The sequence below is a fragment of the Rana temporaria genome, chromosome 5, assembly GCF_905171775.1.
Source record: "Rana temporaria chromosome 5, aRanTem1.1, whole genome shotgun sequence".
Classification (NCBI taxonomy): domain Eukaryota; kingdom Metazoa; phylum Chordata; class Amphibia; order Anura; family Ranidae; genus Rana; species Rana temporaria.
This window is the reverse complement of record NC_053493.1, coordinates 76,376,997-76,393,597: the sequence shown is the minus strand read 5'-3', so window position 1 is coordinate 76,393,597 and position 16,601 is coordinate 76,376,997. Positions and strand designations below refer to the sequence as shown.

At 41.0% G+C, this 16,601-nt stretch overlaps 1 protein-coding gene across 4 annotated transcripts in view; it reads left to right on the top strand.

Annotated features, from left to right (window-relative positions):
* DPP6 (dipeptidyl peptidase like 6) overlaps positions 1–16,601 on the top strand; it is a 1,751,424-nt gene that overhangs the window by 958,810 nt on the left and 776,013 nt on the right. Inside the window, exon 1 of one of the 4 annotated variants that reach the window (XM_040352726.1) lies at positions 2,299–2,710. The exons of the other annotated variants lie outside the window; for them this stretch is intronic. Within the exon in view, the coding sequence (XP_040208660.1) occupies positions 2,654–2,710 (57 nt within the window). The 5' untranslated portion in view covers positions 2,299–2,653. Of the gene's footprint in view, positions 1–2,298; positions 2,711–16,601 lie in introns of those variants that run through there. 4 annotated transcript variants of the gene reach the window in all.

Here is a 16,601-nt window from a genome sequence, read left to right as displayed (position 1 = left end):
TTCGTAAGTCGGGGACCCCCTGTATCAGCTTTCAGCACTGTTGCACTTTGACTGACAATTGCGCGGTCATGCAACATTATACTCAAACTACATTTTTTGAATTTCCTTCCCAGAAATAAAGCTTTCTACTGGTGGTATTTGGTCACCACTGGGGTTTTTATTTTTTGCTAAACAAACTAAAAAAGACATTTTAAAAAAAAAACATTTTTCTTTGTTTCTACTATAAAACTTTGTTTTTTCCTTCACTGACAGGCAATGATGGGGCGGCATTAATGGGCACTGATGAGGCAGCACTAATGAGCACTGATGAGTTGGCACTGATAAGGTGGCACTGATGAGGAGGCACTGATATGTAGAATTGATGGGCACTGATAGGCGGCACTCACCGATAGGCGGCACTGATATGCAGCACTGATGGGCACTGATAGACGGCATGGATGGGCACTAATAGGTGGCACTGATGGGCGCTGACAGTGTCAGCTGCCCAGGGAAGAGAAGAAATAGGTATGCATTACAGCTTATTCATCATCCACTAGACCTTACAACAGGGGGGAGAAGGGAAGAGCAATTCAAGGGTATTTTGAAAACAATATTGCAATCTGTCACTTACCCATTCAGGGAAAGTGACAGGTTCTCTAGATGGGGCCATTCCCACATACCGAAAAGAACCCTCCAATGCTTCCACAACTTTCTACTTGCCTTTGAAAACCCTTATAAATCCCCTTCCTGGACCTGATCAGACAATTGTCATCTAGTCACCTAGGGGAGGGTAGGCATTCAAGAACCCTGTGTAAGGTCTGACATGGAGCTTACACAGGTTTTAGACTCCACACTTCCAAAGATGAACAAAGCTTCAGTAGCAGCAAGAGAGGGCAGAGAAAGCAAGCACCAGTGGGTGGGGGAAGGTGCCCTCTCAAGGGAACCTGTGACTTTTCAGTGACATTCAGGTTAACTCATACTATTCTCATACCAAAACTGACTTACCCTGTAAACCTCAACACTACCACTTGCCCCCCCCCCCCGCCCATTCCCAATGTAAATATAATGCCGCGTACACACGATCATTTTTCGGCATGAAAAAAACGTTGTTTTCAAAAAATGTCATTTAAAATGATCGTGTGTACGCAGAATTACACTTTATTTGCATACTTTTGCATGTATATTTTGATAAATAAACTTGTGACAGATCAGCGGGGGGGAGCATACATACAGAGATGTCCTGAAAACGACACACTGATGCCGCGTACACACCATCACTTTATGTGATGAAAAAAAAAAACGTTTTAAAAACGTCAATTAAAATGACCATGTGTGGGGAAAACGTTGTTTTATGTCTCATAAAAAATGACCGTGTGTAGGCTAAAACAACGTTTTTAAACCTGCGCATGCTCAGAAGCAAGTTGGGACGCTAGTTTGAATGGAACAGAGTGCCGTCGTACGTGCTGAACGTAACCGCGCTTTTCTAGAGCTTTTGGAATAAACGATGGTGTGTATGCTACATCGTTTTTGAAAATGAAGTTTGAAAAACGTCGTTTTTTTTCATCACATAAAACGTCGTTTTTTTCTATCACAAAAAACGACCGTCTGTACGCGGCATTACATAAACCCAAACTATGATTTGAAAAACTGTTCTGCATTCAATAACAAAACGCCAACACAGCCACATAGCAATTCATGTTACTTTTGCACTTGTGTTTCTCATTCTCCTGAACAAGGCAGCAATAAAGTCCACACTTCAGTTAATCATATTGTACCACCCAACACAATTATAGTTTTCTTTGCCCTTATGTGTGAAAGATTACATTTTATCGTATGATTTGAGTTGTCGTGCTTTGTTCATTGCCCATTATTTATTCATCAAGAAGGTTTGCATGTAATGTAAACCATCCTTGAGAAAATAAAGTCTTGATGGGTAAAAAAAAAAAAAAAAAATACCAAGTTGTTCATTTGGCTGCCTTGATGTCCCTCTCTCTTCTGTGATAGATGCCTGCATTTTTGCAGATGTTGTGCAGTCTACCAGTGACAGGATCAGACTCACACTGCATCCTCAGAACCCTTGTGTGTGATGTGACATTCCGACCACAGAGAGCAAAAGCAGAATGGAAATCCCAGTCAAAGTGCACAGCGTAGCCTCCAACTGTCCTGTATCCCTAGTTCTGAGCATCCAATCAGGCTGTGCATTACATCTGGCTCTCTTGCTCAGTCCTACATAGAGGGGAAAGAAGGCTGTGCTACCTTTCTGCTGGCAGGGCTGCGGGCTGGTGCATGCTCTGTTAGTCTGACTAGAGAAAGAGGAGGGGTTGGAGTAGAGAAAGAGAAGCAGGAGGGGGGGCTCCATCGCTAGGTTGTCTCCAAGCTATGCTGCTGCCAGTAGCAGGTTGCCAAGCAGTTATCATTGCTTCTGTGATGCAGAGGCTGTTGCTAATTGTAAAGAGCCTTGTATCTTTGCATCTCCCTTGACTTTATTTATCATTTTGCATTCTTTAATCCTTGTGTGAGGGGCTTCCTTTTTTTCCCCCTGTAATATGCCTTTGAATGGATAGAAGACTGTTGTGATGGAGTGAGTAGTAACTCGTTCTTTTGGCTTTGGGGCATTTTAACAAGACGCTAGCATCGCCTAGACCGGTGCGGTGGGCACAAGTGGGGGGCGATCATGACCACAGCTAAGGAACAAAATCCCCCAGCGAAGACAGCGCATCAGCAGGAGCAGGTAATACCATTGTGATCTTCTTTTATTACATGGGAATTGTTTGAGAATGATTTCCTCCAGCTGATGCTAATATGCCACCTGAGTCACTACGAACGTACCAGTGCGACTGCCTGAAGCTGTGCTCCGTAGCCTGTGCAGTTTAGAGTTTGCTATTTTTACCAGATTGCCTCTATTTCATCAATTATGCATAGCTACAGAATACCAGGCAGGATAATTAAGCCGTCTTCTGTCCCTATCTATACATTCCACAGAGTGCTCCTGGTGGACTTTGGGAAGTTGCTTATGGGTTTTCAGAACTAGTTTCCAGTAGAGATCAGTTTATGGCTGAAAAAAAAAATCATTTGGCTAAGGAAGCACACTTGTCTGCACACATCCCTGCCTGCCCTGTGCAAAAACATATATAGGGAGCAGGGCTAGCAAGGTCCCACTATGTCTGTTAGATTCTCATTAGCACCTTGTGCCCTTCATTAACTGGAGATGCCTCCTTGTAAACTTTCTGCAGCTGGAAAACGTGATTTGAGATGCTCACAGATATTCACTTTGTCTGTTCTGCACATAGGAGGCAACCAGGCAGCAAAGATTTAAAGGCAGCCAATAGTTTAAAAAAAAGGGGATCAGCAGTTTCCTTAGCCAGCCTCTCTGGAGGGAAATAATCATGCACCTAAGTGAAGCAAAGATTCTCTTATTTCATTCTGGTAAATAATTGCCTATTTGGATCAATAATTAAAGGAACCCAAGAAGACAGTACAGTAATATTCCTTGGGTCATGAATTTACTTTGTTGATACTAGATCCTAGGTATTGATCTACACTTAGACAAGACAGTATGATATTTGCACCAAATTAGATTTTGTTAGGAGGAGGTTTTAATCTCCATAGGTTGATGCCATTAAGGGTTAAAAGATAAAATGAATATTGATATTTAAAGTTTAAAACATTTTTTTTAGGTGTGCAAATTATTGTATTTTCATATTTAAAAAAAAAAAAAACTAGATATCAGAATGATGTTATGGATTTGTGCTGTGATATTGGAAAAGTATGACTGTTCACGTACCAAGCTGGACCATGCTATGTGGGTATATGAAATTTGCATTACAGTATGAATTAGTAAATTGATTGTGCAGTTCTACAAGGGATATAAAGCTGAGCGACATAAAAAGGCTTTTCTCTTCTGGCACTTGGGAGCCCGGCTTAAGTGAATGTTACAGTGTTCCACCACACGGAGTTGTTTTATTTCTAAACATGACTTAGACATACCTATTAAATCTATTTAAAGCTGCTTTTTGCTGTGTAGAACCCAGGGGTTGTGCCAGAAAAAGGCAGCAACATGCCATACCTGAGCATTGACTTGTCAGAGAGAATCATTTCTAATGGAATTTGAGTACACGGATATTTATTCAAATGGAACAGTTGGTGTTATGTAAAAGGTTCAAGTCATTTTAAAATGAACTGCTTATGTATTTTACAGTAGGTAAAAATGTTTTTCAGGTTTCTCTACTGTGACTGCTGGAAAATGGTTCCTTACTTTTGTCTAAGTTTTTCCATTCATGCACGTGCCCTGCTAAGTTATACATTAGTTTTATAGAGTACTAAATTTGATTCATCCTTCAAAAAATGAATACTGTGTAAACACGAACCGGACCGGGGGGTGTTTGGCTCATCACTATGATCAAATAGTATACATAAATTGTAATTTATGGTGTTTTGATGTGATAATGTAAATGGAATGCATTAATAAACAAGAAGAAAGCTGTAGGCTTCCATAAATGTTTACTCGCACACACAATGTTCTCATTGCATTATTTAAGGTAGTTTCAAACCTTTTGTCATCCTTGAACTGTTGATATACCTAGTTTTCCCTTCCAAACCAGAGCTATGGATTCCCACCAAGTCACATGAAGAAATAATGGAGTTTTGGTCAGTTGACCTCTGTTGAAAAGATGGATCAGAGTTCAAATAGCGCCAGATTGGTTCTGCCTTATTGTCAGTGTCTTTAGTAGAGAAGATGACCCGCGGTCCAACATTTGTTTGTGTGGTTGCCATCAGAGGAAGGCAAAGCACTAGTCGCATGGTCTACTGAAGAGGCTATGAGGACCAAAGTACAGATAGATAAGGAGGATCAGTAGCTCAGCTTGAACTTTGATTCTCCCTTTTAGCTGAAATCATGTGACTAAAACTCTAGCATTTGGCAAGCACCAATTTCTGTACGGAAGGTATTTTAATTCCTTTAGCATGTTTACATTTAGGAAGACAGGATGGTCAGGGAAGTGTGGAGTCTCTAGTTCAGTATAGTTTGAATATAAACCTAATCTATCACGTGTGGAACTTGTCTTATTTTAAAATTCATTAAAATTCTGAATATCCTCTGTGCCTAGGCACTGCAAATAATTATTCAAAATGGCCACTCCAAAGGGAGTATTTAGCATTACACCGTTGGATTAATCTATTTTCTTACATTGTTAAATTAATCCATTCAGAGACTACATTTTAAATTGCATTGCGTTCATCTGACAGACTCAATTATTAAAAGCCATAAACCAGGTCAAACGTTTTCTTTTAATAGAGCAGAAAAGGTTGAGAACTTTAGTCAGTTTTTGTTTTTTAAGTTTTAATTGCTATGTATGACTCTGATAGGGAGATTAACTGTACTTGTTATCACTGTGACAGAATTTTGGTAAATGGTAGTCTCCAGGATCGCAACCTTTCCTCATTCCACTAAAAAGAAAAGCATTTTTGCCTTCTCTATTCCCAAAGTAGAGATTTCGCTCTCTCACTGTTTTCTTATCCAATTGCCCTATCCATTTGGACATACTGTAGACAGCTATAAATTCCTGATAGGGCTTCTGAAGCTGTTCATATACTGTTAGGCCGCGTACACACGGTCGGACAAAACCGATGAGAATGGACCGAGGTTCAGTTTCATCGGTCCAAACCAACCGTGTGTATAGCCCATCGGTCTGTTTTCCTTCGGTCCAAAATTTTAAAACATGCTTCAAAATCGAACCGATGGACCGCTGCCCAATCGGTCCAAACCGATGGTTAGTACAGAAAGGATTGGTTCAAAACCTGCGCATGCTCAGAATCAAGTCGAAGCATGCTTGGAAGCATTGAACTTCGTTTTATTCAGCACGTCGTGTGTTTGACGTCACCGCGTTCTGACCCGATCGTTTTTTGGAACGATGGTGTGTACGCACATCAGACCATCAGGCCACTTCAGCGGTAAACCGATGGAAATGGCCCGTCGGACCATTCTCATCGGTTTGGAACGACCGTGTGTACGCGGCCTTAGAATTTCAGCGGGCCAGCTGTCAAAAGACAATGGCTGCAGTGGGAGATTTGTTCATCTGAGCTGTATAGTGTGGATGGAAGAATCGGTTCGATTTTTTCAGTTCAGACTGAATGGAAAGTGTATTGCCAGCTTAACTCCTCTCTATTCTATCCGAGACTAATAAAAAATTATTTGGGCTGGAGTTGGGGTTTAACTAGGTGACTGAAGCATGCCAAATCTCTCTTTCCTTGACGATAAGCTCCTTTCCATTATTTACATGGCACCAAGGGCAATCAAAAATCATTTTTAAGAAGGTTGATCAAAAATCAGCTTGTATTGTTCTTTTTACAGTAAAATGAGTACATCTGTTTCAGAAGTGGCTTTTGTAAGTTGAAGCCCATGGTTTTATATAAGTTAAAGGGTCACTAAAGGAATTTTTCTTACTGCAGTCCTGGTTTCATGTCCTCATTGTTCGTTTTTGCTATGATGTTGCTCTAATCCTTCTCTGTTCTGAACAGTCTGTTTCCTGATGAAGTCATGGGAGCTTTCTCTCTGTGGCACTAATCAGGGAGGTGTGATTACTGTGTGCCTTAAACCCCTCAGAACCAATCACTTTTGTTTTACAAACCATCACTGCCCTCTATTGGCTCTGTGTCTCAGTACTTTACAGAAGCATGAAACTAGATGCATAAACGAAACTGAAACTACAGGTACATTATATGATTGATTTTTATCTATTTTTAATAATTTTTAAAAGGAATTAGTTAACTATTATATCTCTATACCCTGTAAACAGTCATTTCAGAAAAAAAAAAAATTCCTTTACAACTCCTTTAAGGATGCAGATGTTAGAAGATTTGTATTATTCATCTGTACACAAAAATCATGCAGATAACATGCTGGTACGATAGCGTCCACACACATGTGTTTGTGTGTGTGCATTTTTGTATGTGTGCATACTGGTTACAGTGCTGTTACTTTTACTCTTGTCTGGTCATTGGATACCCCGGTGCGGTGCTCTGCTCTGCTTCTTCATTCATCACATACTACCTTTCACTATTAATAATGATGTTCTAAAACTCCTACATGTGGTTGTATTGGATTACCAAAGCCGACAATTTACAGGAGAGATCTTTCTGTATACTCTGGCTCTGGTATTGGATTGCTAATCCTGTATCAGTTACAATTTGACTCGTAATGGAAACTGCAAATAAGACATGATAAACTTTGAGGAGTTGTTTAAAAAAGACTGGGACACTAGTAATATATAGCAAAACTATGAAGAATCAGTTACATAGAATTATAGGTTGTAGAAATTTGCATTGTATGATAACATCATTGGTTCAGAGCAAGCAGGGTGTGTTCTAAAGCCCTGAATTTCTAAAGGAAAAAAGTCAGACGGACTTTTTCCATCGTAAATTCCGACCGTGTGTATGCCCCGTCTGACTTTTTTCAGAGGAATTCCATTAGCGTTTAGATAGAGAACATGTTCTCTTTTACTCCAATGGTATTCCGTCAGAATTCCGATGTTAGTTTGGCCGGGCAAATGTCTGATCTTGTGTATGGGGCATAAGAGTTTTCTATGGTATCCTATGTTCTGATTCTGTTATATGTATGGATTAGTATTCCTCTAGGTACAATGACTAAACAGAATATGTTGGATGTTGGATATGAGGTCAGGGAGGAAATGTCACCCATATATGATTAAATACAATACATTTTCTTAGTGTAATGGAGGTGTTGGAACAACACAGCTAATACATGTAACCTAAAGGGTCATATCACACACATTTTTATTTCATATATAGATGTACATTTGTGTTTCCGGCCGCTGTCATTTTAGATCTCTTGGAGCCCTAGCAACTTCAGCCCTCCACCAGAGATTCAGGCTCTGCCCCCTCTTTTATAAAACCTTCCCACACTGTTGTCTGTGGAAGCTTGTGACCACCAGATGCTTAAAGCATATGTTGGCTCTTAGAGTAGGTTACCTAATTTTTACAGTCATTTTTCCATCCCAGTTATCAAACAATATTTATTTTGACGTGCACATAATCATTTTTCTTTTCATATTTGTAAATTTACAGCTTCATTTCATGATTAAACCCATGTATGTCAATGTTAAAAACGAATAATGGTAATTTTGTAGGCTAATAAGCAAGAGATTGACAAATGGCATGGGGGGTGCTGGGCACTGCCCTGGAGCATATATAGCAAAAAATAAAATAAAAATTAAAACATTTTCTTTGGTGGGGATTAGTGATTTAGAATAATGCTTAAAGTAAAACATAAAACATGTCAAATTCCCTCAAATTACATTCCTGGGGGATGCCCTTATCCTGCCTGTGAAGTGAAGCAAGAAAAATACTGTTTACATTGCTGGTAAATAACAGCATTGGCCACTTACTTCTGTTTGTAAACATTTAGCCAGATTCACGTAGATCGGCGTATGCTTAAGCGGGCGTAGCGCAGCTCTTTTGCGCTACTCCGACGTAAAATAGAAAGGCAAGGCCAGTATTCACAAAGCACTTGCTCCCTAAGTTACGTCGGCGTAGCGAAAATAGCCCGGCGTAACCGCGCCTAATTCAAATTAGGCAGGTAGTGGGCGTTCTACATGTAAAGTAACCGTGACCCAATGTAAAATAAGGGCCGTTGGTACGGCGCATGCGCGCGCATTCTCAGAATCACGTCGCAATTACTCAATGCTTTCGACGTGAACGTAACCTACGCCCAGCCCCATTCACGTACGCTTGCGCAAACAATGTAAAATATGACGGCTGGTCCGTCGTCCATACCTTGCATGGGCTGCGCCACCTATAGAGGTGTTTTATCTTTACGCCGGCGTATGTCTTACGTAAACGACGTAGCTTACTGCGACAGGCGTACGTATGTTTGTGAATCGGCGTATCTTGCTCATTTACATATTCGACACGCAAATCCACGTACACGCCCCTAGCAGCCAGCGTAAATATGCAGCCAAGATACGACGGCTTGGAGACTTACGTCGGTCGTATCTTGGCAACAGTGAGGTGTATCTCAGTCTAAGAATGCGCGCAAAGATACAACGCCGCTCATTCGGACTTACGACGGCGTATCTACTGATACGCCGTCGTAAGTCTCTCTGAATCTGGCTAATAGTGTCTGGGAATTTCCTTTATCTATACCAAATCCGTTGCCTTAATGAGGGTTTGATATTACCAAAAGTATTGGGATGCCTGCCTTTACACCCACATGAACTTTAATGGCATCCCAGTCTTAGTCCGTAGGGTTCAATATTGAGTTGGCCCACCCTTTGCAGCTATAACAGCTTCAACTCTTCTGGGCAGGCTGTCCACAAGGTTTAGGAGTGTGTCTGTGGGAATGTTTGACCAGTCTTCTAGAAGCGCATTTGTGAGGTCAGACATTGATGTTGGGCAATAAGGCCTGGCTCACAGTCTCCATTCATCCCAAAGGTGTTCTATCGGCTTTAGGTCAGTACCCCAAACTTGCTCATTCATGTTTTTATGGACCTTGCTTTGTGCGTTGGTCCAAATCATTTGGTGGAGGGGGTTGGGCTTGGCCCCTTAGTTCCAGTGAAGGGAACTCTTAAGGCTTCAGCATACCAAAACATTTTAGACAAATCATGCTCCCAACTTTGTGGGAACAGTTTTGGGATGGCTCCTCCTGTTCCAACATGACTGTGCACCTGTGCACAAAGCAAGGTCCATAAAGACTTGGATGAGCGAGTTTGGGGTGGAGGAACTTGACTGGACTACACAGAGTCCTGACCTCAACCCAATAGAACACCTTTGGGATGAATTAGAGCAGGCTCTTGAACACTCTCCCTCCAGCTTTGTGCCCATACCACCTTGTGAACTTTAGGTTACAAAGCTGGAGAAAGAATGAATGGACTACGAGGGCACTCATCAGCCCTGTCAATCAATGTGCTAGGAGGAGGTAGGAGGAGGGAGCAGGGGAGTGGCTTATCAGATGCTGTGTGTTTGTATGGACACGCGCAATGTACAGGGTATCTACAAGGGTATCTATCCTGCTAGGTGAAAGAAGACAAATATTATTTAAAGTATAGTAGGTAAAGAAGACACTCATAAACATGAAGGCAGGGCAGTGATTCCAAACAAGAGGGAAAGGCATGATTTAAAAGAAGAAGACTTAATATCTAAAGTAAGTGTGGACCACCGCTGCTAAAATGTAAAAAAAGGGTTAAACATCACATTAACTATACAGTAGATGTTTGTAGAATAACCACTAGAAGTGGCTCTCAATGGCTCAGAGCAATTACGCTGTCCTAACTTGCATTATGAAAGAGCAGTAAAGACACCTATTAGGGCTAACTGGGAATCTGCACTCATAAAATTGTATGAATATTAATTTAATTCATCCAGTCGAAAGCATCTGCACATCATGATTGGATATTCAAAGTGATCTGAAATTCCCTTTTTAGATGACTGGATGTTCACACAATTTTAGATTCTCAACCCCTTTAATAAACCAGCCCCCCGCCATGTAGCACTGCAAAGCAAGACACAGTAATGTGTAAATATATTTGCCCATTTGTATGTATACGATAACCAGCTACTGATCATGTTGTTCACACCATAAAGATGGTCAAGATGATCACTTGTGCATTTATATCTAAAAAAGAAAAAGGTTGCAAACATGATTTATTCTCTTTAATGCGGCAACTACCATGTGGCCATGTATGTGAGTTGTATATTTAACTGTATTGGATTCTATTTGATGATTTATGTTTAGCCACAGCAGTTGGTTAGACAGTTTGTTCAACTCATCATTCACCTGGGTGAGCATGCCACATGCTGTTCATCTGTTTCATGCAAATATTAGAAATCTGCCCCAAGCAATGCTATCAGAATATAAGCAACCATGATGTTCCTTTTATTATTGTACAGAGGAAACAACCTTAGTAACAAGACTGGCTGGTAAGCTTGCATTAGTCTGAATGTATTTAATGTCTAGGTTTAAGCAAGAAGCCTAAAGGCGGTTTTATAACTTCCTGGGATATGTAAAGAGAATGTGTAAACTTAGTTGACTTGCTGTATATAACAAAAAGACATTCCTTTTATTTAACTCCTGATATTCTGGTCATAGGAAAAGCAGTTATTTTGCATTCTTTGCCTCATTTTGACAATTTAGCTTTAGATTGTGAAATACAATTTTGGCACAATACATTTTATACTTAGTGTGTATTACCTTTGACTTGCCTTATAATTGTGCAGTTATTTTAAAGAGGGCATGAGCTATGTAAGCTATGGCAAAAAAAAAAAAAAAGCTGAGGGCGAAGCACTAATCACTGGTATAGCCTACATTGCTGATCTTTACCCCATTGCTGCCCTACCATGCTTTTTTTTTTTTGCTCTGTGTCTTTGTATGGAGGTGGTCATCTTGGTAAACAGGGAGCTTTGCTTACTTTGCCAACTGTCAGAATTGCCTCCCAGATGACTGGTGATCTGGTGGATGGTTAAGCAATATTAAAGAGGCCTCAACAGATGTTTGCAAGGCACGGATCTTCAGAATGAATGAAGCAGAGACAGCTTGCTTCTTGCACTGCAGATCTTAAGGTACAGCTTCATCTTCAAGAAGTAGAACAGTAATCAGCGCAGTAGTGACTCACATCTCACCACCTATCAGAGGTACCATTGCTATAGGCTTAGATGATCTCACGCAGCAGATATACAGTTATGAGGCAAAGTATAGGAACTGCCCTGCTATTGAAGTAAATCTCCAACCAACTTTTTTTTATTTATGTTTTACTTTTTGGATTGTGGAAACAGGTTAGAACTTTTTTAGGTTTCTGTCTCTGTCTAGGTTCCTGTGAAGGATATTTTCCTTCTAACCTTGTTCTGGTAACCAGCTGTCTCTAGTACAGAGGTTAAGGGAAATTCTCCCCTATGGGTATGCAGCAATAATACATCAGAGATGTTTTGGCCCTTCAAACTAAACTAAAAAATATTCTTGTTGCTGTTTGTGTATGTACCTTTGGAGGAGATCTCGCCAACTGTACCAGTGACTTCTTGTCACCTGAAAAAGAACTGGATAGAAATCTCCCTAGAGGGGACAAAGACTGCAATAGAACCCCCCTGACCATTCACACTCTACAAATGTAAAAAAGAGAAGATTTTGATTCTGCTTAAATGAAAACATTTTAGAAATTGCAAATTTATGTTATAAAATATACATTCTTCCATGGGTTTGTGCATGTGGACTGAGCAGAGAATATTAGCAGTTTGAAGGTTGCTGTATATCAACTGATGAAGCCCCTTAACCTAATCATCCAGATGTCAAATGTTCAGTTGATTGTGTATGCGTGTTTGGCCAGCTCTCTAGATGCTTAGCAACCAAGCTGAAAGTCTGGTGATTTTACTATAATCACGTATGTTTGGAGACATGGTCTGCAGTTCCATCCCAGTAGTTCAATAATGATCAGTAGGAGATATGATTTTTTTGCTTAACATATCAGGCAGCTATTGCCAGATAATGCCTAAAACGGCCTAATCTGCAGTCACAACTGACATGGGTAGGGACAGCTTTGGATAACTTTGTAATAAAAAGCAGTTCAAATATTTAATATATTATGTTATAAACTGTTTACTTGAAGGTAGCTATTTTTAAGCGCAAAGCACCACACGGCTGCATCAATAACATCATATCAATGCAGACAGTAGCTTTCCTTCATGTAGCTCCATCCTACCAAACACTCCAGAGCCCGTAGTCCACTGGCTCCTGTAGTTGCCACTCTCCAAAAAGTCTATACAAAATATTCCAAACCCAGTAAACCACAAATGCATAGTAATGGTTTCCTAAAGACCATTGGCCTGACCAACCAGTAGAACAAGGACATCCAGACATAATTGCTGTACAATATGTTTTAAAAGTTCTTTAACATCCCACCTGTGCCTTGGTGAAGCAGCCTCATGCAGCTATTGACACACCTACCCCACCAAACCCACTGCTCGACATGTCAACCTCTTGAAATACCAGCCCCACTTGTCATTTTACACATAAGCCCCACTTGCCTCTGGACAAACCAGACCCATCTGTCCCTTGATACACAATCTCCACCAGCTTCTTGAAACACAGACCAAGCCCCTGGACAACCACCCCTTTACATGTGGTTTCATAATATGCCCGTTGACACACCAGTCTATGTCCCCTCTGTCACCCTTGACATGCCAACCACACCCATCCTTGCACTTGCCACCCTCCCCTTAACACTCCAGTCTTGCTTTGTGGGTCAACATTTAGATACACTGTCCATAAATAGGCATTTTTGCCTTTCCTTTTTAAAATTTTAGGCTTAGAAAAAACATGTTTGTACTACTGTAAAAGTACACTAGTCTAAATATGAATTGCCAGTAAATGTACATGATTTCAAGCTTTTTGAAGTTATTTAATATTAATTATTATTACTGTATTTATTAGCGTATAACACTCCCTTTTTTACCCTGAAAATTGAGAGTAAACTGTGCCTGCGTGTTATACGCAGGGGGCTGTGGAAAGTTTTTTTTCCTGAAACTTCCCTCTTAAAGTTAGGGTGCGTGTCATACGTCTGTGCGTGTTATACGCCGTAAAATATGGTAAATATTATTATTTTATTTTGAATTTATTTTTGAAAGGCATCACTGTAGATAGGATCTATGGGCCAGTTTCACAGAAGAGATACGACGGCGTATCTCCTGATACAGCGTCGTATCTCTGTGATCCGCCCGTCCTAACTATGCGGCTGATTCATAGAATCAGTTACGCATAGATAGCCCTAAGATCCGACAGGAGTAATTGACTTACACCGTCGGATCTTAGGCTGCAATACTTCGGCCGAGTTTGCGTCGTTTTCCAGCGTCGGGTATACAAATTAGCAGTTACGGCGATCCACGAAGCTACTCGCGTGCGTAACGTCGGTTTTTCCCGTCGCAAAGTTAAGCAATCTTTTTCATTGCTTAACTTTACACAAGCCATGTTAAAGTATGGCCTTCGTTCCCGCGTCGAAATAAAAAAAAAATTCGGCATAAGTACGGCGTAAGTACGTTACGCACATCGCCATTCACAAACATGTCGGGGTGCCATAATTTCGCGCAAAGCACGTCGGGAAATTTACGAATGGAGCATGCGCAGAACGTTCGGCGTGGGAGCGCGCCTAATTTAAATGGTACACGCCCCATTTGAATTAGGCGGGCTTTCGCCTGACTTTTTTACGATACACCGCCGCAAGTTTACAGGTAAGTGCTTTGTGAATCAGGCACTTACGCTGAAAACTTGCGACGGTGTAACGTAAACGTGATACGTTACGCCGCGGCGCAGGTACCTGAATCTGGACCTATCTATCTATCTATCTCTCTATCTATTTCTCTCTCTCTACCTATCTATCTGTCTGTCTATCTATCTATCTATCTATCTATCTATCTATCTATCTATCTATCTATCTATCTATCTATCTATCTATCTCTATACCTATCTGTCTATCTATTTATATGTCTATCTATCATCAATACATCATCTGTTTTTCTTTTTACGCTTACAGAGTACAGAACATCTCCTACAATCCCTCAAGTCATAATTGTCATGGACAATCATGTTCCTTTGTAGTAGATTAGTACAAACTATTGACAGTTCCAAATAGCTACTGCTGCTTTTTCAAAAGGGAGAAATCATTTGTTGTAAAGACATACATTTTTAATTCATCAAAGTATCCAAAAGCTATATAAACCACGTTATATATCTTTTTTCCCCCCCTATTTTTTAAGTTTCTCTCTGAAGTAAAATCATTGTGCAATCAAAATGTTTCTGTCATACATTTATCTCTTTTGACTTCCCATTGCATGAAGGTTTGACAGGTATTGATGTTTGTCACAGAATGTTATACTGAGTGAATGCATACCACAGAAAGATGAAATAAAAATTTTAACATGCAGATTTTTGGTTTTCACTTGAATGAGCAAAAATAATGCAAACATTTCTTCTAGACTTCTTCTAACCTAGACTTTTATCCAATTCCTGCCACTCATGCCCCCTCCTATTTAAAGGTATAGTCAAGTCTAACATGAATACTTTGCTTTTAAGCTAATTTTGAAAAGGTTGTCTTCTTTGCTAGTTAAATTCTTATAGCTGCTGGTATCTTTAGTTTTTAAATGGTCCTAAACCTGCAAGTGTTCCTAGGTTCAGGACATCTCCCTTGTAGTTCCCACAGAAGTAGAATGCAAAGCACAGAGTCTTGTGATGAGAGGTCGTAGTACTAATTAGACAAAAAGGAAATGCTTACCTTTTCATCCAAGGAGTAATAGGATATTTCTTAAACAGAAGATCAGTAAGGGGCTGGAAATTAAGCACCACTATTGAAAACCATGCCTCTTTATTCTGGTTTGATGGCAGGAAAATCCAACCTATTGCTGTTGATAAACAAATAGCATTACCAGCATCCCTTTAAATGTGCACATCATTTGATACTGTTTAATAAAAATGAGGTGCGATTGCTGCAATTTTCACTTAAAGGAGAAGTGCAGCCAAAGCTTTTTTGGCTGTGCTTCTCTCGTGGATAACAGGAGTGCAGTTTATTCTGCACTCCTGTGATCCATTTTCAGCTGACAGCGGGTCAAAGCCCGCTGGCAGTTGATGTCACAGAGTCGGTCCAGGCTTCTGGGTTGATCCCAACCAGGATCAACCTAGAAGCCTGGGCCGACACCTGGCTCAGCCTCTCAGCGATCCACTCCCTCAACAGCCTAGCGCTCCAGTGAGTGCTGGAGGAGAGAGCAGAGAGCTGCTGACTGACAGTCAACACTCTCTGCTCTGAGTGGAGGGGGAGAACTTAGCGATTGCTGTCTTTGATTGCTCAATTCCCACTTCAGAGCCAGCAGGGAACAGATGCAGCATCAAATTGATGCTGCTTCTACCTGAGTAGTGAGTATTTTTTATTTTTTTTTGCAACGCCCATACTTCTCTTTTACGTTGATAAAAAAAAAACCTTACATAAGCCCACTGAAGTAATACACAAAAGACACACAAACTCCTGCGCACGGGTGGATTGTCCGACTGTTAGGCCCCGTACACACGATAGAATCCATCCGCAGATAAATCCCAGCAAATGGGTTTCTGCGGATAGATCCTATGGTGTGTACACGCCAGCGAAACTGTTTCCGCGGAGAAATCTCCTCTGGGATGGATTCCAGCAGATCGGATATTTGCTGTGCTGCACAACAAATCCATCTGCTGGAATCCATTCCAACGGATGGATCCGCTCGTCTGTACAGACTTACCGGATCCATTCGTCCAAAGGGATTCCCCGCACGCGTCGTAATGAATTGACGCATGCGTGGAATTCCTTATATGACAGCGTCGCGCCCGTCGCCGCGTCATAATCGCGGCGACGGCGCGACACGTCATCGGCAGAGGATTTCCGCGCGGATTTCAATGCGATGGTGTGTACACTCCATCCCATCGAAATCAGCGGAAATCTTTGAGAGGATTTATCCGTGGAAACGGTCCGCTGGACCGTATCTGCGGATAAATCCTCTCGTGTGTACGGGGCCTTAGTCAATATTTCACATGGGAATTTCCACAAAAGTCAAAACTGGTAACAGAAGCCTTGCAGCCCTTCAGGGACGGGAAACATCCTAGCCGA